General features: G+C 39.5%; 1 protein-coding gene across 21 annotated transcripts in view; it reads right to left on the reverse strand.

The window, feature by feature from the left end:
• Positions 1-23,116, reverse strand: part of PHLDB2 (pleckstrin homology like domain family B member 2) — a 73,877-nt gene that overhangs the window by 9,212 nt on the left and 41,549 nt on the right. For 3 of the 21 annotated variants that reach the window (XM_083498539.1, XM_083498553.1, XM_083498550.1), the window contains 10 exons: positions 15,222-15,350; positions 13,260-13,415; positions 12,450-12,560; positions 11,178-11,267; positions 9,539-9,673; positions 7,626-7,799; positions 5,224-5,358; positions 4,795-4,894; positions 994-1,029; positions 123-330 (listed from right to left, as the gene is read on the reverse strand). In XM_083498539.1, the coding sequence (XP_083354665.1) occupies positions 123-330; positions 994-1,029; positions 4,795-4,894; positions 5,224-5,358; positions 7,626-7,799; positions 9,539-9,673; positions 11,178-11,267; positions 12,450-12,560; positions 13,260-13,415; positions 15,222-15,350 (1,274 nt within the window). The remainder of the gene's footprint in view (positions 1-122; positions 331-993; positions 1,030-4,794; positions 4,895-5,223; positions 5,359-7,625; positions 7,800-9,538; positions 9,674-11,177; positions 11,268-12,449; positions 12,561-13,259; positions 13,416-15,221; positions 15,351-23,116) is intronic. The other 18 variants (XM_083498558.1, XM_083498540.1, XM_083498559.1 and 15 more) reach the window with 12 other exon arrangements.

Raw genomic sequence — 23,116 nt, forward strand, 5'->3', positions numbered from 1 at the left:
CTCTGCAATCCACTAAGGGTGCCTTTAGAAATAATGTTAGGATGCTGGCTGGATCCTAAACTGCATATTTTTTAAAAAACAATATTTTTAAAGTGTCAAATTTACTGGAAAATATTATTTACCTGGAGATATTATCTGGGGAGCAGGCAGAAATGCTGGTCTCCATACTGTCAGAACTGTCTAAGCTTAGAGTATCAAAGGCATGGTCCTTGAAATTATGATCAGGATAATGGAAGGCGTTCAGATACACATTCGATTCAGAAGCAGTTCTGCTGTAGAACTGGGGAGATTTCTGGATTTGATCTTCACAAATATGTTGGTTGTTATAACCTAGAATGAGAAGCAGAAAATATGAGTTAATTTTCCTACTTTTTATATTTTTAAAAAAACTTTTTTAAAAAAGAGAAGCATTTTGAACACTGCTGTATTCTAACCGGGATCGAAGCACTGCAAATGTTTATTACTACTATCTTTCTTAGTAAAACAGCAGCTAATTGGATTATGTATCTGACATATTTCTGATCAGTATTCTTGTCTCTTTTTGTAAAATGAGATTTCAATTACAGGGTTGGTCTTCTGGACAACATCTAATGATATCTGCAACACTGTTTGCTAGATAAAGGTGTGCAAGCAGATGAATACTGTGTGTAAGTTACTGGCTGAAAAATGATTTATTGGTTGGCTGCATATGTATTTCTTATTGGTCCTTATTCTGATGGGATCTGATAATTTTAGCTTTTGTATTGCTGAGTTCCTCTTTTGTGTTTTTTGTTTGCTTGTTTTTTTGTAAGCAGCCTTGGATAGGTCTGGAAAGGTGAACTAGAAATATTTTATAAGAAATAAATAAAGCACATTGGAATAGTTTGTAACACACATAATTTGATATAAAGCCAATGTAACTTAAACGCAAGCATTAATGTGCAAGAAGCTTTCATTGTTAGAACACTGGAGAAAATTATGAGGATATAATTTGCAACAATGAATAAAAATTACCTTTAATACTTGCACTTTTGGAATGATTAATTGCTCCTTAATTTTTTTAAGAGAGAGAGAGAGAGAGAGAGAGAGAGAGAGAGAGAGAAGGAAAGAAGAAAAGAGAAATCACTATAATTTTGCCATTTGGGGAATTTGAGTTTAAAAAATCCAGATGAGAGCACTTAAAAGTACTCAAGCACTAACTGCTTTTATTCATGCAGCACCACAATACGTGTTGGGTCAGGGGTGGGCATTTTGGGGATGGGGGAAAACTTATTTTGGAGGTTTGTTCCGCCTCCAAAAGCATTTAGCTGTTTAGGAGTGCTGCAGACACTTAAGCACCAAAGATACTCTACTAAATCTGAAGTTATTAATCCAGAGGAAAACTACAGCATTCAGTTTAGTTTAGCTTTAATCCAGGAAGACATGCAAGACTACATCTGATAGAAAAGCAAACTGGGTTAAAGGTTTTTAGAGGTAAACAGGAAAAAAAGATTACTAGAAGTACACAGAAAAGAAACAAAAATAAATTTTAAAAAGCAATGCCAGTTATTTAAATATTATAATAACTTTTTTGAATGTAATCTATGTTGCAATCACAATTATTCATTTCAAAGGTTTCATTTTTTAATAAGGAACACAGTCAAGTAAACATAAATCCTTCAAAATACCCCCTTTTTATTATTTTGGATCAGTGTTATACAGACCAGTCTACTCCTATGTGCTGCAAACACAAATAATTTGTCACATCTTTCTGAAGTTGCCAACCCAGAAAACATGGAGATGTCCAACTTTATTGTCAATGTTTTGTTCCATTGCTGCTTCTTTATTATGCTAGATAATTGTAATGGGTATGGGGTTGCTCGTGCGTAAGTTGCCGCCTCTCCTGGCTATGTTGCCTTGTTAAACCTTTCTGTCTGGACAGCCCTTCAATTCGTGGCTGCCTCAGTCGCTAGCAGAATCCGTCAGTGGGCGTTTCTTAAACCTCTTCCAACATAAAAGTTGTTTGACTCCCAGTCTCCTCCTACTCTCTCTGCGTGGAAGTCTTCTGCGCAGGGAGGGTGTGGGTAGCGGAGGACCCGTGCTCTCCCCGCTGGTGTCCAGTGAAGAGTCCTGGAGCCCTCTCGCCGATTCCCCCATCTGCCCCCCTTTATCCCTGGTGTAACGTTGATTTGCTTCCCCCTCTGCTGAACTGCCTCTCTCCCTGCTTGGCCCTTCTCCAGCATCATTTGAGAGCCTTCCCTCCGCCTCAGGCTCCAATGTCAGTTCCCTGACAATAATCTTTTTGCATCCTTCAGCCCAGAAGGGCAGAAAAGATTCATGTGTTACAGGAAAGCTGGATGCTACACAATTTTGTGGATTAGCACGTTTTCTAAAACTGGTTGGCGTGGCTGTACTGCCAAGTGTGTGAACAGATATCTAGAATCTGTGTATTCTCTTATTTATTTTCATGCAAATCCTTTGTTGCTGACATATGAACCAGATTGACTCTCAAGAAACATCAGGTTTATTTGTCAGCAGCAGAGGAATTGCATGAAAATAAATATTTCAGACTAGACAATACAGAAGGAATCGGGTGGTTAACCTAATTGTGTTTTCATTTCAAGTTTCATTTGCAAATCCAAGCTGGCAGCAGCAGCAGTGGGCAAAGTTTACTTTCAAACATTCATTCTTTAAAGCCCTCTTCAGGTGTTTCTCAACATGAGATTGTATCTTATAATGGGAATTGTGGAGCCATGCTGTCTCCATTGTCTCATTCCCTGCCATTCACATGTTAGGGGATTGACTGCAATGGGGAAGCTTGCTGAAAATGCAGTTAAGCTCTCTCTGTCATGTGGAACCCTGACTCCACAGGGTTCTAGATCATGCAAGTCTTCACACATGCAGCAGACTTCTCCATTGCAGACATTTCCCCATCACATAGATAGGCAGACAAAATGGTAGAAGCTAGGCTGCTTGCACATGAATGTAATTTGAAGGGAGCTACAAAAATCACTGCAGCCACCAGAAAAAAATTAAAGGAACTTTAGAATTTCCACGTTTGCCAGTTCTGAATGACTTGATGGTGTCCCTTTTTTCAGTGACAACCACAAAAGCAAACACATACAGCCACACAAAGAACATTCCTCATACCTTTTCTGCTTTTTCCTGATTTAAATAAGACATAAAAAAATAAAAAAGTGTTATGCTATAGACATTTAAAAGCAGGATAAAATAATTAGATAGGCTAAAAAGAGCTACAAGCACAGAATGCAGACATGGCAAAGATAAGCTGGCTAATCTATGTCTTGGGGCACAATTTTATTTAGTACAGTTTATTCTGGGCTACAGTCCTATTTGAACTTAATTTCAAATAAATGGACATGTGCTTCAGTTGTAAGTCCCCAAGAAATAATTTAAAAGTTACCTAGCTCTCTTGCGAGACCACATCACAATCTAAAAGTCTGAATTATTTTTAATAATTTTAAGCATCAGTTTTTCGGTTGCAATCCTACAGGCATTTCCCAGGAATAAATTCCATGTTTAGGATTACGCTTCTTGATTACTACTGCAGATGTGAAAAGCCCAACTCGCCTTGCCTTAGTCCACAGACAAAAAAGCAGCTGCAGAAATCAAGGCTTCTAAGGTTATGAGGCCCCATTTGCCTTTATGTAGTTCTCTTTAGGTCCCTTTAATGTGCATTAGCATAGTAGTAATGCTGCAATCATCTGAATGGTTGCAGAAGATTCACAACTAAGATAGGCCATTCCATTAATGGTTTAGTTCAGGGATGGGGAAACAGTGGCTCCAGTTGCTATTGGAATACAGCTGCCATCGCCCCTTACCCTGGTTGTCACCCCTGGTTGTGCCAGCTGAGGCTGACGGGATCTGGGTTAGTTCAAATATTAATCAGTCACCAACTTATAAAACTTTGCTTAGCCAATAGTTACTGTAGTAAGTAATTAATGTCAAATGAAGACTCGTTAAGACTCAACAAAAGTACTGCAGTAGTTATCTTAAGCATTAAGAGAGAAGAAGTTACTACAGTCGTACCCTGGTTTTCAAACAGCTTAGTTCTCAAATGTTTTGGCTCCCAAACGCTGCAATCAGAAGCCACGCTTTGGTTTCCAAACGTTTTGGATTCTGTTCAACTTCCAAGGTACGACTGTACAGGCATTTTGGGGCGTCTAATGGACCAGTTGTAATGAAGGAAAAGGTATTTAAGGTCCAAGCTGTCACTTTATATTGCTTTATATTATGCAATATAAATGCATTATATAATGTGCACATTGTAGTGCACAGGGACTGGATATGCACAAATCCTCCCACACAATAGACTGAACAAACACATCTTAGGTAAGAACATCAGGCTCTGGAAGGCTGGTACGCTCAAGGACCAGTCAGAATAACATGCAGGATCAAGAACCATGAAGTTTCACGGGATTATCCATTTTCTAAACAGGGCGCCTGGCTTTTAATCAGTCTAAAGCTATAATTCTATACACAGGGCAATCCCCAGCATATTCCAAGTCCTACTGTATTCAAGGGGGCTTCCTTCTGAGCAGACACAAATAAGGTTGCACTGGGAAAGATATTGCCCACTTGTTGAGAGTATTGTGCACACACTTATGCAAGAACAGAGTGGTTCCCATTTTGGTGTGCAATCAATAATTATATTAAGAAAACTTAATTAATCTAAGACTCAAAAAAGCATTGCAGCTGAATGAATGCATTTTCCACTTATCAAATTAAAAAGAAAACCTGATTAGTGTGAAATGGGATTTCCTTTTCAATGGCATTGTGTTGCAGTGTATGAGGATAATTTTTAAACAGCCTTACCTTTATGCATCCTCCTTGGTTCAGACTCTTTGGTCATAGTTCCCAAACAATGAGGGAGTACGCTGCCACAGCTGTTGCTTTGTCCAAGTGGAGGATGACCCTGCATAAAACAATAGTGATTAGCATTCACAAATATCAGCCATCCATGCTGTCCAATGGTGGCTTTGCCTAAGCTGAAAACTGTTTCTGCTCATTTCAGTCAGCACACCCAGTCACACTGCAGTATAATCAAAAGAATCCAGGATGCTCAACTTAAGACAAAGAGATTAAGGGTAAGAAATAACAAAGAGGTAAAACAGGAATAAAGTAAAAGGAATCACAGACTACACAACGGGATGCAAAAATTAAAGCAAATTGAGAAATTAAATTCCTGCTTGTCTTTGATGAACTAAATACTTCTGTAACCTAGATATTATAATCTATAATCACCTTAACACTCCTTCCAAGAGTAGAACTGCTGAAATGGGGAGACACGGAGGGAGCTGGTTTCTTGCGTGGCAAAGTATCACTCATGTATGGGCCTTCTTTATGCTGCTTCTTCCTCTCTTCCAGATTTCGGAAGTGCTTAAAAATATGAAATTGCAGTGTGATCATATGGGAGCCTGCAGGCTGTAAATGTTGGCATTAAACAGGGTGCAGTTCTTAAACAAACAAACAAACAAACAAACAAACAAACAAACAAACCTAAATGCTGTTTGAAAACACAGCCCAAAACAGGACAAGGAAAAGCCAGTAGGGGAGAGTTTCTCTGTTTAAAAATTCTTAAGTGCATAGGAATTACAGCACACACACAAACCAAAAAGAGAAATGTTTTACAGTTCCACATATTTAAACTAACAGTGCCTTAAAAAAAATTCCAAGGGTGATTTAATCTAATTAAATTACAAGGGAGATTCCCTGGACAAGTTTCAATGAAACTTAAGGAGATTTTGAATCATTTGGGATAGTATTCAGGCATCCAAGAGAACATGCGAGGACAGAAACTAAGGAGTAGGAAGGGGCCATGTGCACTAATCCTGCCCTAACATCAACCTTCATGAATTGAGAAGAAAACTCTGTAGGGGGATTCTAAGTGTGTTTGGCTGAGTGCTTAGACTGTGACCGGGAGCCCTGCACAATCAAGGCTCCCAGCTGTGTATAGGATTCTATGTTCAGACGAGGCCACTTAGAATAGTCCATCAGATATTCCTGCTCATGATGGAACAGTAGAGTGTTGCAGACAGGACAAGCATGTACAGCCTCATTCTCATGGCCACCCCAAGTTGGCCACTGTGGGAACAGGATGCTGGACTGGATAGGCCATTGACCTGATCCTGCAGCCTCTTTTTATGTTCTTATGCAGAGTTTGTGCCCTCTTGTGTTCTGAATAGGACATTGGATACAAATCTTACTGATCGTGAATCAGCTGTCCCATTTTAGGATGGTTAAAAATCACCAAAAGTTACTGTGAGATTTTCACTAAGGTAAAAAGATTAAGTACATTGGACATGAAACAATGCTACAGAAATGATACATAATGCCAACTACTGTTTGAACAAAGGAACAATGTTATTTGGTCTAATTGTGGCATTGTGATTTGATTCATAGTAGGTTTTTTAAAAACAACAACAACACAGATTTATACAGGCCAACAGGCTTCCTTAAAACAAATCTGATTTAATCCCACAAAGGGAGGTCTGCCTGCAGCCTTATACACCTTTAGGTGCCAGGCGAAAACACTCCTCTTCAACCAGGCCTTTGGCTGACTGAGATCCGATATCCTTTTAAATGTGTTTGCGGGAAAGTGAGGGGGGATGTAGTGATTGTTTTGTTGTTGTTACTGTTTTTATTATGTATTTTGTGTTTCTATATTGTATTTTTATGCTGTGAACTGCCCAGAGATCTATGGATCAAGGGCTGTATACAAATTTCATAAATAAGAAAACTTGGATGTTACAGGTTTCCGTCTCCTATATTATGTGTTTCATCCAAACAATGCTCCACTCATGAAGGAAGGTTCCACTTGTAGAAAGGCTCTCTGCGTCCACAGATTTCTTCCATGATCAGAGTGCTAGGTTTGGATCCAACTAATTGTCCTGCAGTTTCAGTTTAGTATGATCTCAAACTGGCTACTACTACTTTTTAGAAGCTTAAGCCGTACACAGTACTGAAAGAAAATAAGCAACTCCTGTTCTATTAAAATTAATGTTTTAAACTTGATCTATCACTGGCATTCCTACTGTTGTAAACTATTGATCGCAAATGCCTCTCTCAGTTGAGATTTCTGAAGCAACAGCTGTAGTATTTCTACATGCCATAAATACAAGACCAAGTTGTTGAATAAAACATTTCACTGTTAATATATTTTACTGTGCGGCTCTCATTAACAGAAAATATCAGCTGGCAAACATCAGGAAGATGTGGATAACTTTTAAAAACCTTATACACATAATCCAAATAACTACTGATGTCCACAGACGCAAGAACAGATTGTAAGTGGGTCTCTCCCCCCTTAGGCACTGAACTCTGCTAGTTTGACCTAGAAACTGTGAGATGAACACTGTGATACAGCTCAGGGCACTATGCATGTGTAAAAAAAGGCTGCTGGGGGCGCTGTGCATGCAAAGTCCTTTAGAAAATGTTAGAATTCCACCCATCAACTGTAATGGAAAGGGAAGGTGGTACTGAATTCAGCCTCCCACACACACCCTCCTCACTCCCTTCCAACACCTGATTGGTTGGCAGGATTTTATGGCTGCCTGTTTTGCATGCAATCCCTCAGACTGAAGCAGAAAAGTCCGTGCAAAAATAATTACATGGTTATCAAGGCAGTCAGCCTTCAGGCAGGTTACCTGTGACTGCCTTCGGTGTTTCTTAGCTGGAAGAGGTGGTGGTGTGTCGGGCAAAGGAAAAGGCTCTACATTTGCAGCCCTGACCTCAGACCAGTGGGCTGGTGAAAGTTGTGCAAGAGGGCGAGGAGAAAGGGAGTGAGGAAACACAAATCCAGAACAGAGAGGCGATCTTAGCTTTATAGGAAAGAGAGAAATTACGTTCAGAGGCTTCTAAACAGGATGACACACAAGCTGACAGCAATACACACACAGAGAGAAGCATTTTATGGTAGTACAAAGGAGCTGTTCCAACCCTGTGTCCCCAGATGTTGTTGGACTACAACTCTCAACATCCTTGACCACTAGCCATGCTGCCTGGGTATGATGTTGGATGTAGTTCAACAACATCTGGGGAATCTGGGCTGGCTTCAACAACATCTGGACTTGCTTCGTCAGCCTACGTGATGGGAAGCATGAAGTGTAACCCACAGGTGATAACAGGCAGGTGCAGAGAAAGCAGGCAAGCAGCATTTTCTGTCGAAGGAGTTTACTTAAGGGCTTGCGGCATTCTACTGGGTGGAAGCAAATCTGGGGCTATCCAAACCAAAGCAATAAAATGTATGAATGCTGATGGTGAAATGAAAAACACATGTTTTTACAGATTTAACTGCTTTTGTGGCTAAAGTGTTTAGATTAAAATTAGATATACCAGGCTCAATTCCTGCAGCTAATGTACATTATGTATGTATTATTTATGGCAGCAGTTAAATATTTCTGGATATGGAATTACTTCTTTTCATAGCTAAAAAGGTGCTTCTCCCCCACCCCTCACACAGTCACAGGAAACAGCTGGGAAAGCAACCAGGGAACAGTCTGAAGAAAATACCATCTAGGGATATACTTAAATTTGTATAAATTAACGGGACATAAAGAGCGTAAAACATTCTACACTCACAATGTTAAATTCCACCAAGTGATGTTTGAGTGAACTCCACAATTTAGTAAAACCAAATTTATGTGGTTTAAACCTCATTCCACAGAAGTCATACCCAAGTACTTGGTCTGTTGTCCGAATGCCATATGATTTTCAGCTCTCTAAAAAGCTGACTGTACAATGTCAATGTACCTTTTCAGGGTTTGAAGTATCAATTACTCAGCTTGGGCAGTGCTGAAGAAAAGGGGTGGGGTTCGTTGCAAAACATTGGCACAGGTTTGGAGGAGAACCCAAATTTTGGGGATCAGTAATATACCTCCTTTTCAAAGGCTTGTCCCTTATTTCAGCCTGGTATACCTCTAAAACATCCTTTCCCCTTACTGAAGAGAAAGTAATTAGTTAACTGGGCCTTATCTGAATGTGAATGTGAATCTTCCTGACATTGCTGTTATCCCTGGAAACAAAGGTTTGTGTGTGTGGTTTCACCGTGTTGTGTGGTTAATGGAAGGCCATCTGCAAATGAACACTGTACAGTTGTACCTTGGTTTTTGAACAGCTTACTTCTCGAACGTTTTGGCTCCCGAACGCCAGAAACCTGTTCCAGTCTGCGAACTATTTTTGGAAGCCAAACATCCGATGGGGCTTCCACAGCTTCTGATTGGCTGCAGGCGCTTCCTGCAGCCAATCAGAAGCCACATTTGGGTTTGCAAACATTTTGGAAGTCAAACGGCTTCCAGAACGGATTCCGTTCAACTTCCAAGGTACGACTGTATAGAGCTCTTGGTTCAGTTGCAGTATTCTTCCCAAGGTGTGGAGATGTTTAGATGGCCCCAAGTCTTAAACCTGAGTTTTCTCCCTGAAACAGACTCTAGGTATAAAACTAAATTTAGCTCTCTTTTAAATTGGATATATGCAGTTTTACCACGAACCTGCAAAAACCAAGGGAACAGAACGTTGCAAGCAAAATGCATACAAATGGGAAATGTCTCTCAGAACAAACCTCTTTATTTTGTGTCTGGCTCATCAGGCCAGCTGTGGAAGGAACAGCCTCAGCAGCCGTGGGGGCTTGAGTGGAAGGGGATATATTCGTGGAATTGCCATACGGCTCACTAATGTCATTTACACTCACATAACCCTAAAGGGAGGAATTCAGAAGTTAAAAATAAGAAGAAGCACAAGCTAAACGGCATGCAAGAGTATTAAGGTTCCCAGTGTGCTGTGAAAGTTAGTTTAGTGATCCAGCCAATTTCTGTGGTATTACAAAAAAGTTTCATTAAAATGTTTTTTTAAAATCATCGAAATTACAAGCACTGAAAATCTGAATGCTTTAATTTACTGTAAACAAAATTGTTATTATATCTGAAGTGGTTTTCATAATGAGCTAGAACCATTATAACTTAATACGTTTGGTTCAATACGGTTAAATGTAAAATACTGCTACATTTCAAAGGTAGCTCCCACTATTGCCCCTCATGTGGCTATTTCATGTACCACAGATTACAATGTGGTAGCTTTATGATCTACAACCATGGGAGGGCAGTTCTTCAACAGAAAATGTTTTTGAAAAATTGGCTCCCAGCACAGTTTACAAACTATCGGTGTGCGGGAGGGTGGGGGGGGGAGGGGAGAAAAAGAAAAATTCCAAAGGAATTGTAAAATCATTTAAGAGCATGAATCTCTGGCAAAGGGAGGCTGCCTTTATTCCAGTGCATTTCAGTGAGTTACTATACTGCAATTAGACGCAGGTTTTTGTTGGTCCTAAGCAACACCCTCCCTGCAAATTTCACTTTTTTTGTTAATATCAAAATAGATTACTGACAATTTAAGAATTTAGGGACACATTCATCAGCTAGGGTTTTGTTAAGGTCATCAGAGTAGCTGCAATTCTCTGTTAAAAGTATAAGTCTAGGATTTCATTAGCAGCAGCAGTAGCAAAAGCAGCAGAAGGGTTTTAGGCAAAAGCAAGCTGCAGGAGGATATATTGGAAGAGAATGCGCTTTCTAAAAATCCTAACTAAATTTAGTTCCTGAAAAGTACTCTTGCAAGAACACTGCCAGAATTTTTCATATAGTCTAGAAATGAATGATTGATCTGGGCCGAAATACTCTGGAACAGATGGAAATATCTGGACATTTAACTCTGGTTTTGAGGAACTATATTTTGGAAGGTATTAGAATGGCTTCAGAAAAACACTTAATACATCTGTAGGACTTAGTTTTCATTTTTCAAAATTTTGTATGAAGGGTGAGACCACCATGTTTGCATGTGCACACTGGAAGGAGTCGTTTTGGTAATTATCTTCAACACAGGAATACCACGCCACCATAAAGTAGTCACATGGACATGTGCTTGTATGGAAGCTGGGGAAGGCACAATAGATGCATATTTACAGACATACACAAAAAAACCTCCAAACCCCAAACCCGACAAAAAGGGATACAATTATGTCAAATTTTATATAAATCCTGCATGGCTAAGCTATCTTTAAAAACATCTATGCAGACCATTTACACACAAAGGAGACTGGACCACATGTCATTTCACACTGAATATTATAAAACGTGCAGCTCTAAATCACCATCTAATACGGAGAACAGTAACTGCTTTCTCTCTCCTTCTCCCAAGTTTCACATTTTTACCTCTTTTAGACTGCTGGGACTTAGGGGGAAGCCTTTTCCTCCCGATAGTGAAGAGTATTTCTTTTCTAGATTACAAAGGTTCTCCTTCTCCTGTTAGCAGATATAAGTTATATTTCAGATACAAATGTTGACAGTCACTTCTATGACAGAACACACACAGAGGACCACAAACAGTCTCAGGCTTTGTTTGTACTCTTCAGAAATAACAAAACTAGACTAAAAAATTAATGAAGTGATGAATAAATGTTTCTGGGTGATACTCAAGTAGGTCATGGAGAGACCCAGTGAAATTAATGGACCCAATTTTGTCATCTTCATTAATTTTAATAGGATTACTCAGAATAGGATTAGCTTTGACTTCAACCCAATGTCTTAAATAACTGAAGCCATTCATTTCACTGGGTCTACTCTTGAGTATACTCACATTGGATATCAGCCTCTGTTTGGAATTGCATTGTATCTCTGTTCATTCCTTTCAACCCCCCATCATCAAATCATATCCCAGTACACAGTTATCTCGCCATGTATTTAGGGTAGCTTGACAAGCATCTTGGTTTTTGGCATGTGTTAACCAGTATTTCCTATGGCAAGCACATAAAATATGGTTGGATAACATGCACATGTGGGTTGTGTTTATGCGCCTGGAATCCTGAGTGGGCCATGTCCAAGGGCTTGTGAAATCACCTGTACAAACAGGGATGACACCCACAACAGAATGGCATCAATTCCATTTAGTAAACATTCTGCAAAATGACAGCACAGTTTAGAGCAATTGTCAAGAAAATCTTCCGATAATTGTAGTTGTACAGTAATTGCTAGATTCAGGTAGGTAGCTGTGTTGGTCTGACACAGTCGAAATAAAAAATTAGTCCAGTAGCACCTTAGAGACAAACTAAGTTAGTTCTGAGTATAAGCTTTTGTGTGCATGCACACTTCTTCAAGATACACTGAAACAGAAGTCACCAGTCCCTTATATATAGTGGGAAGGTGGGGTGGGGTTTTTCTCAGAAGGATAGTTGGAGATGGGTGATTGACTCAATGGGTATGGTAAACCTGTTGGTGACTATTAACGACTGCAATTAGTCCTACAGGAAAAAGCAAGGGATAGTATGCAGATGACCAAAAATAGCTCTAGCATATGTAATGAGACAAGAATCCAATATTTCTATTCAGACCAGCTCTCTCCATAGTTTTCAGTTTAGTAATAAGTTGTAATTCAGCAACTTCTCTTTCAATAATGTTGTTGTCTTTGAATCAAGGAAAAGTGCTTACCCTCTGCAACATCATTAGAAGGTTATTCTTCTCTTTCACAAAATGATCTTGTTCTCTTTGTGCCTGCTGGACAATATGATTGGCTTGTTTTTTGAGGGCAGAAATTTTTTCCTATGGCAAAGATAGCACCAAAACATAGTCAATATGAGCTTGGGAGTATAATGTACGTATGCACTACTGATCAGGAAGACACTCCCAGGAAGGAAACTAAAGACACTTCTGCACCAGTAACTCTTGGCTGTAGTTCTTGTTGTTGTGTATATTTCATACAACGACCATTTTCACAAACAATATATAGAAATGTTAACTTGCGGTGTAGATTACAACATTAGCTGGTGCAGATGTACTCAATCAAGAAACACAAATGAAAGCACTTGAGGATGGATGCCAGCTTTAATTGCAGAATCTAAATTAATCTGAGCTGAAAACTAGTGGAAACCTTTACTTTTTCCTGAACTGGAACAACCCAAAGCAAATCACATCACCTTGTGGTAGGGTTGCCATATTTCAAAAAGTAAAGACTGCATGAATTTCCCAGTATTCAGGCCTTAAAGGAAGCAGTTTCACAAGAATGTAAGCCTCCGTAAATGTGTTTAGGATTGTTCTGTAAACATGAACTTGTTCAGCCACATTTTGTGAATCTTCACTGTCCTATGAATAGTATTTACATTTTTCAACATGAATTGGAACATAAATCCATTACTGAATTACTGAATTGGCCAGTAATTGGCCAGAACAACATCTCACGAAATGGAACCAATCCACAAAAAAGCAATGATATTACCTACTTTATTTTTAAAGCAATTTTACCTTTCTACTGACAATGTTGCGTTGATATTCAGCCACCTCACGCAGGAGCTGCTGTGTTAAGTTCTCCTTCTCCTCATCTAACCTGCTCTCATTTTCAAGCTGCTGAAACTCCAAATCTTCAAAGTGTTTGCTTTCTACCTCCAGCAGGTCAGCATCCTTTAACAACAAAAGTCAGTGTATATATATTTTTTAAAGTTGTATATCATTAGCGAAAGTAGGCATGCGGCACCATCCCAAACAAAAATAAGGCTTAGGAAGTTCAAGTCAGTGTGCATAAGATCACACTCTAAGACCTTTAAAAAAGAAGACAAAAAACAGCTATTTATGATATTTACACTGTTTTTTGAACTGTTGACTGGATGTTAAAAAGGATCATGTATATCCTCAAATCAATTCATGATATTGAATAGCAGATCAATCTGAGTGCCCCACCCGTGTAATGATCTTTTGGTCACAGTTCAGCACAACCAAGAGATGATCTAGAACTATGTAGATGTAAGGATGAAAAGAGTTAAGAAGCAAGGAAAGGAACATCCAGCAGGCTTGACCTCCCTTCCCTCTTACCTCATTCTCCAGGGATGCTAGTTTTGTGCCTCTTGCCATTGATCGATGACCAAGTTTAAGTTGGATGAAAAGCAGATGGATGGAAAGATAGTATGCAGCTCTCCCCCACACCCCCTTCCACACTACAACCTCCAAAAGCTACTTTAGCATTGAAAAGTCAAGTGAAATTTATACAGAATTCCACGTAATATAGAAGTATGAACTGGGAAATTCAGGAGATGCTGTTTAAAACTCTGGTCTCCCTTAGTTCAAGAAAGCAGGTTCCATAATAAAAAGAGGAACCGAATATAAATGGAATATTGGGAAAGAAATCTTGTTTCGGTCTATGAATAGTCATCACCCAAGTGTCTCATAATGGTGAGCCAAATCCTGGATAAATAGATGAGTGTTCTTTTGCAACAATATGGCAAGCGAAGCTGTTGAAGGACAGAATTCTCTGTCTATGGCAAGGATAGGGAGGCTGTAGCGGGACCACAATTCACATCTTCTGTGAGTACTGGTCATGCTGACTGGGGGTAGATGTTGGTGTCCAACAACATCTGAAGGACCACATGTCTTCACATCTAATCTATGGTGTTAGCAGAACTCCATAAAGAAACACTTAATATGTCAAGCAGCATGCCTTGAATATGTAGCTAATTTCCATTTAGAATTGTTTTATTCAACATGGGGGTGAAAGTGCAATGTTTTACACTAAGAATGCGTCTGAACTGGAATTTCTTCTGGCATTATATTCTAGCTTATTCTTTCTCACTGTCCCAAGAACGCTTCCATGTCTCAATATTGTGGGGGGTTAATTTCCTCAAAACAAAACAAAAGAAAGCCCACTGAATGTGGGTGGGTAAACCTGTATAGTCGCCTAGCTATAATTTTGAAACAGCATCTACGGCAACGGTGATTTTCCCCCTCTTTTTTTTCTTGAAATTTAATAAAGATTTAAAAAAAAAACAGATTTCATTCAATAGGTAAGAAACAACTTTGAAGGAGGAAAGAATTTCATAGTGGTGGCAAAGGTAAATTTAAAAGCAACTGCAAACATAATGAGGGCTAAAATTAGATAGCTAAGTGCAGTTATTAGACTCAAGAATTTATCCAACACGCTTACAGCAAATTACCCTAAAGCTCAACTAAACATCACAAGTACACAAACACAGGCACACACAACTCTGATTTGCCAACAGCCAAAGGGTGCTAAATATTAACTGGTTGGCAACTTCTAAAGTATGTACCACAAACCAATTTTTAATCCAGCCCTTCGCATTCTGTTTATTCATCACCATGCAACAATCCTGTTAGCAGTGCAGAAAACCAGTAAACCCTTGAGATGAGAGGCAGTCAGCAAGTCGTCTTTCAACACTTGTGCTTCTACAAAAAAATAGAGGAATCCATGCTACTGACCCTGTTTAGCTGCTGTTGCAATTGTTCCCGCATGGACTCAGGGCAATTATCAAGCTGTGTCTTCTGCTCGGTATAAAGCTCCTGAAGCTTTTCTAGTTTTTCCCTCTGAGCATCAAGCTTTATTTTTTCCTGGAGTTTGAACCAGAAAAATAAAGAACAGAATTACCTTCAAACCCAAAGCAGTTGTTAGTGATTCTGATGGCACATGGAGCAGGGTTGAGTGGCGGGGATAGGATCGGTCCTAAAGGTGCAGCAGGGATGCTTAAACATGCTGGAAGGCTGTGGCTAATTTTCATGTGCCACAGCATAATCTAGGTATCATATTAATAAACCTGGCAGATGCTAAAGAATGGTTAGTTGACATATGTTAACATTTATTGATTATGTCTCAGGTGCACAAAGGCAAGTTATCCATTGTGAAACGGAGACTCTGGAGATGGATTCAGAAGACTGGATAAGAGTCACTTCAAAGCTTCCTTAAAAGTGCAGAGGGATGGTAATGCTGGCTAAAAACCGTATGGTTGAAGGATATAGATGCCACATGGAAAACTGTTAAGCAATGACCACTTTGCTTGTGGCAATTTGCATCCACCCTCAAACCTTGGAAACTGAAATAAAATATAAAGGTTTGCTTGGTCTGAATTATTTCATACTTCTCTCTACCATCCATAAAGTTCAGCTCCATTAAGGCTGGAATTTTGCCTCCATTAAATTTGGACCTTGGAAAGATCAGGTGCTACACATATATAATTTGTGGGTATACTCATCCCCACTGCACATTAAATTTCATTAATTAAATTTAGATATTTCAGAACATGTTACTGGATCTAGGACATTGATTAGTAGAAACTAATCAACTTAAGAGGTGGGTTTGTAATTTGACTGCAATTGTCAGTGTCGCAATGCTTTTTATATATATACAAGAAATGGCATCCTTTAGTACTTTCAAGATCAATGGGACACTAGCTATTTAGAAATGGAATCAGTAGTATGTTAGTCTCCAAATGAGAGAAGGACAGAAAAGGGTGAGATTTTACAAAGCGAACTAAATAGAATACTATCCAGAATGACACAGAAGTAACAGGCAGAGGGGACAAGAATGATGGTTTTTAATAGTTTATAAGCAGTGAAAGGATGAACTGAGGCACAGCGTATCGGTTTGCAACAGGAAATTCTGTTTCAGAAATCAAACATGCTGAATGAACAGGACTGGTTCAATTCACTCTAAAGGGAATGCTATAATGACCTCCAATATAAATTTGGCTCTCAAGACATCCAGTCCCTATTTTGAAGATGAAAGGAATTCCATAGTATGCACTTTTCTTTTAATGCAGATTGAAATATGTTAAATTTGTGTCTTTCTGTGTTTCTGATAAGCATGTCATAAGACTTTTGGACTTCTCCAGAACAAAACCTTTTAGACACACAGATCTAGAAAAACATCAATCATTCCTTCTAGTTATAGGACTAGATCCTGTCCTATATCTGAAACCATATTGTCAGTAAACAACTCATGTAAGTGTTACAGTTTCACTTTTTAAAATGGAACTTTTACTGCAGAAGAACAACATATTTCAGACCACAGCATTTTGTTGGAAAAATAGTACAGTCACCAAAGTTCTGCAATTTTTCAAGGCTTTTAAACACACTAATGAAAGAATTGCAGATATGACTCAAGCTGCCAATAAGCAAGCTGTATCTGCTTAAATGTGCTCTGCCAGCTGTTTAATTCCTATACTTATGGTTCATGGAATCATAGAATTGCAGAGACGGAAAGGGACTGTGAGGATCCTCTCGTCCAACCCCTTGTAAATATGCTAGCGGTTTTATTGCTGCACCACTAGCCCAGATTGCCTCATGCAGTGCCTAAACAACGACTGGTTCAAAATTGATATACACATATATAGAAGGACATGCTCTTACCCTGAGCGCCTCCTCTGAAACAACAAAAGGCACACTGTTCCACTTGTGGTGGGCAATACAATGTGCACAGTAATCTTTCACATTAGTTCAAAATTAACCTAATTGTTCATTGTTTTGCTGCAACAACTGCTGGGCTTCATACAGCTGCAACATCAATCTTCGTAGCACATCCAGCTGGATTCCACTCTTTTCATTCACTTACTGTGTTTGTATATTAAGGGGTATATCCATCCTGTTGAACTACAGATGTCCTGGAAACTTTATAGGAGTTGGAAGCACGGACAAACAATAGGATACTTTGTCACATGTACTTTCTGCTGCAAACAACTGCAGTTTCATGCGGGGAAAGTATTTCTTGGACTAGTAAGAACAGTTAAGATTTTCCAGTGCACATAACATTGTTTTGGGTTTAGGTCCCATCTCTTACCAACAGACTATTCTAGGTTATTCAGCCCCAGCTCCCACTAGCATATGGGTGCATGTAAAAATTCATAACAAGATGAAGGGAAGTCACACACTTCAGTAGTTCTGTATGATCCATGCAGGAATCACTCTCCACTAGACATCTCTCTTTTTTTGCACCAATATTTCTATAATTTAAAGAATTCTATCTGTATTTACTCCTTTATTTTTCAGATTAGTAGTCTAGCATTCTGCCATAACAAGCACAGAAGGCACTTCACAATTAAAAGCTGTCATCTTAATTATCCTAACACTGGGCTGCTTTAACCTTGATACCCTTTCTTCTTTACTTGTTAGACCCAACATTGACAAAGATGCTCTGTGCATTCCTCTTGCATTTGCTTCACTCTGACTAAATCCTACCTGGGTGCTTTTTGTCCCAAAGGAGGAAACATGCAGGCATTCTAAAGGAACCTCTATGTTTGTCCTATAGGGCAAACAACAGCTTCAGAAAAGAAAGAAAAATAGATAAGGAAAGTAGTGTATGACCAAAAAAGAAAGAAGGTAAATACCAATAGCTCAACATCTCTTCACATTCTGCTTCTTCCCATGAATGTGCTATTCCTGGCACTGAAGCCAGCCCTATACAGGGTCAGGGTGTGGGGGGGGGGGTTGGGGTGGGATCATGCCAGTTCCAGCCCCCCTCACAACCCCCAAAGTCTACTACGCATTCCACACAGGGACTTCCACACATAGATGTGAACCACGTACTTGGTATGCTACATTTTTACATGATGTTCCAATTACACAATTTTCATATGGATGTGTAGGGCCTCCCGGGTTGCTGTTCTTCCCCATGCGCCAAGGGAGACACAAGCACCATTCTCCCTATGCTCATGCTGAAAGTCCGCATCAGGTTTTAATGTCCAGGCTGTCAGTGAAGAGGCTAGCAATGGTACCAGCCACAACAACTATGTTACATCTCCACAGCCAGAAGCCACTTGCTGGGAATCACAAGTGGGCTTCTCATAGGCATCTGGCTGGCAGCCACAGTGAGTACAGGCTCTGACGTTCTGAAAGTTTCACAGGTCCACATCTATACTGTTTTTGTAAGCCAACTGGAGAACTTTCCTTACTGAGTGGCATTTGAACATGGTAAATAAATAAGCACACACTGTTGCCCATGCTGTCCTGAGCAGTATAATTCCTGGCTGAGAGAAAAAATCCAAAGCAAGGAAGAACTATTTCAGACTTTTATTGCAGCATCCTTATTGAGGTTGCTAATGGGTTTCTAAGGATATTTTCTGCCTAGCAAATAGCTTAGCATATTTGATAATTTTAAAAAGGAGCCAGGGAGAGTATGAGGATACTCCTTCAGCAATCACAGTGCAAAACTGCCCCACTGAAAAAGACAACAGAGAGAATATGGCTTATTTCAAGAAAGAAGCAACCTATTTATCACTCAAAGTGACAAGATGTCCACAGTTTGCTATTCACTGCATGGGAACTGAGGCTATCTAAGACAACCAGTACTCTTTTAACCACAGCAGGAATTGATATATTAAGCATTTATCGCTGACAAGCGTTCTGCAAACAGTCAAGTGACCTTGACCAGTGCTATTTGCTACATGTTGGTTTGGTGCCTAGGACAACAATTACGCAAGATAGATGCATTATTTTTGATCTCCAGTAAGCTTGTATCTGAGATCATAAAGGTCCGTGGAAGCATGGCTTATATTTACAAGACCAATAACCTTATAAACTGGATTACTGCAATCCTACAGATGACTGTAGGATGACTGAAGCACAAAAACTAAACTGCTGAGCAGCTGAATTGTCTAAACTGTCAGTGGGGATTCCTGGGTCCTATCCTTAAATTGCAACAGCATACTTACCCACAAGAAAAAAGTAATTCTGGAGCAAGTTTTCAAAGGCAGCCAGACAAATATACATTACAAACGCAAATATGATTTAGCGATCAATGAAATTAATCTATTTTTATGTAATGTATAGCCACTTTTGTCAACAAACTTTTTAGTGCAAAATGGGTTCTCCAATTTATTTAACTATATTTATATACTGCTTAAATAAATAAAAAACTCTAAGCAGTTTATATAACATATTCATAAGAAAATCCCAATAAAATCAACACATAAACACACACATAGAGAAAAGGAATTATCAAATTGTAGCTAAAGTTATCAGTTTTAAAAACATACATACATAAATTACATGTCTGACTAGGCTTGCCTGAACAAAAATGTTTTTAGCGGGCATCAAAAACAGTACAGCGAAGGTGCCTGTATTTACTAGATTGGTGCAACAAGTCTTGCAAGTCAACAGCTTCTCAAACCTAAGCTTTGCTATTCCATTAAAAGGACTGAGCACCACTCATGATAAAAACACTTCTACCTAGCATTCCTCTAATGCCAGCTGTTGTTAAATATTAGCAGTAGTTTACAGCAGCAATAGGAGTGACTTTCCAGCTCTGGTCTATCAGTAGCAGGTTGACAGCTGTGCATCTACAATAAGGGAAAGCCAAGTGTAGGCAAACTTTTCTGTTTACTATATGCAGCTATTTCCACTACATTATGCAGATCAGTGGAATGATAAAATTGATTGGATTGGATTTCCTGCAGCTCCTGATCTAGACAGTTGTACTCCCAAAGGAAACCAGAAAATATAATAAAGATTCTTGAATATGTTGAGAAAGAAAATACAATGCAATGAAATCTGGGATAAGGGTTATGTCACAGTAGGCACTGTCCAATAGGTGCCCATGTATATTAGAGAGCTCTGCCAGTTCTGAAGCTAGAAGGTAGTTCTTTATATGTTATGGCTTAAAATACCTGGAAAATGGTTTGAACAAAGACTGCAATGGGGCAGGAAAGATGAACACATGTGCCATAGGCAATGGCAGAGCTAAATACCACTCTCTGAACAGCTACTGTCTATTCTGTCTTATGCATAGCCTTAAACAGTTTTTCTGCATTTCCAGAGCTTCTATTTCAAACACTCTTCTTTGCTGGGATAACAGGGAAGCTACAGAGAAAAGCTAGCATAGTTTATTGCACAGTGGTGCTAAATACAAGGCTGTTATTGAGCTCATCTTACAAGGGAAGCAGTTAATTTGGGAGGCTAACAGCTGCATGCTACGGATGGAGAAGGAAACCTGAGACTAAGTGGAAGAGCCATTTCCTTTTTCTTTTTAGGATGCGGTGTCTCATTAAAGAGAGGAATGCTTTTTCTTAAAGCCAAAGCAGCATCTCCTATGGACTCTTTAAAAAAACCACCAAGCACAAAATAATTTAAACCCTCTCTATTAAAATAAATATTCACTAGCACAAACATTTCTATTGAATGTGTTTTGTGCTATTCAGCTATGAATGTGATGAATGATGGATATGTGCAAGAACTATGTTTTATAGAACAAAAAAGGGCAAGCGGAAGACATGAATAATCAGCAGAAGGCTCTATCCTTTACCTCCAAAACCTTTCACAATTTTCAGGCAGAGAAATATATAATGTTCCAACTTTGCACATCACAGTAAACTGTGGTTTGTGGCTTACCACGAGCAAGTAGAAGACTAGTGCACACTATCCAAATTGCTGCCACTTTGCTCCTCTTCTGGGATGAAGAGCAAGCCATTAAGCCTGGCTTATCACTATGCACAAACTCAGAATTATGCTTTATTTTTTCCTAGTAAACCATGATCACGAAACCAAGGTTTGTTCTTGGCTTCCTGAGTGTCTGTATTCTTGGCTTGTTGCTCCTGATCATGCAAGCTAAGGTGCAAAACTGATGCAATGAGGCAGACTAGCATACCGCTTCTGCATGGTAAGCTATGATCTGGGCTGACGTCCAGTTTCATGATTATCACATGGAACAAGCAACAAAATGATTCATATCCCCCAACCTGTCAAATTAGATCTCGACAGGATGCTAGCACTTTTGCAATATTTTTGTTTAAAGAAGGGGTGAATCTCCACACCACTTTAATACATTTGTCCAGCATTCAACCAGAGAACAATAATTTCCTTTATCTTCTCTTTATGTTATGCAGGGTTTTGTTTTGTTTTTTACTGACAACTACATCTGCAGTCCTTTGCACAACTTAGGCATTTTGTTACTAGCAGGAAAAGACTCAGATTATGGGACACACCAGGCAGCTATAAACAAGTAACACGGGAAGTTGTAAATGAGACAGTTACAAAACACTGAACAGCAGTTTGTGATGCTAGTAAAGAATCAGAATTTTTCTCTGGCACTTAGGAAGTCCTAGAATGCATGCACATGCGCAGTTTAGAGGATCTCGTGGAGCAGCCAATCCCATACTGACTACATACCCTTTGATGCCGGAAAGGAACCCACAAGCTTAGCCAAGAATCCAGCTGGGAACTGGCCCAGATCAAACTCCTGTTTCTTAGCGCTGCCGCCACCAATCTCCATTTCCTTCCCCTAGTCACGAGAGGTCTTTTTCCACCCAGGTGAACATGCATGATAGAGATTGCAGCTCACTGTTTTCCTTTCCACTAGATCTTTGCTATTAGGAAGAGCTGGGAGATCCTGACCAGGAGATAAGCAGCAACAGAGAAATGGAAGCGGCAGAGGTCCAGCGGCAGGGGGAAGTTAAGAGCCACAGCCCATCCTGGATACCCTTCCCTTCCTCTCTGGCAGCTGTGACCGTGTCAAATATCACCATCAAGAGTCGCTGCTTGGATTCCCAGCTGTAGCTGGAAGCGGTGAATCCTATCTGTTCCCTACACATGCACAAACAAGGCAAGGAACTTCTTTCCTACAGGGGAAATTCCACTGAGTACACCTGTTTTCACCAGTCTCATCTTATATCAAAGCCATTTTCCCACTGGGAAGATAATTCCATATAAGCTACCCTACGGGAAAAGGGCATTTTATACATGTCTAAGAGATACAACCTGTATAATTGCATAGAGCCTAAATATAATTTTAAGAAAGTTCTGGAAATATGAAAGTCAGTTCTAAACTGCAAAAAAAATGTCACTCCAAATAAGCTATAACTGAGACGGCTGGGCTAAGTAATGCATTCTGTCTCCTGCCTTAGGGCTGGATCACATGAAGTTCAGGTCTAATGTTTTACATTCCCATTAGCAATATGATTCTATAAACTGATATTAAATTATAACAGAAGCACTCAATAAGCTTACTACCCATTGGCATTGTCAGATGGTTGGCCAAGACTTTATAAATAATGGCTTATAAGCTGGTCTTTAAACCATGGTTTATAAAGCCAGGATGAGCACCAGAGACATATGCTCTTCCCTCACCCCTCCTTTCAGCATCAAGATACAGTGGTGCCTCAAGTTACAAACGCCTCAGGTTACAGACGCTTCAGGTTACAAACTCCGCTAATCTGAAAGAGTTACCTCGAGTTGAGAACTTTGCCCCAGGATGTGAATGGAAATCATGTGCCCCATTAGCGAAAGCACACCTCTAGTTAAGAACAGTTTCAGGTTAAGAAGGGACCTCCGGAACAAATTAAGTTCGTAACTAGAGGTACCACTGTACTGGCTTACATTAAGCCAGATTTCCC

The sequence above is a fragment of the Podarcis liolepis genome (assembly GCF_965112155.1).
Source record: "Podarcis liolepis genome assembly, chromosome: 4".
Lineage (NCBI taxonomy): Eukaryota > Metazoa > Chordata > Lepidosauria > Squamata > Lacertidae > Podarcis > Podarcis liolepis.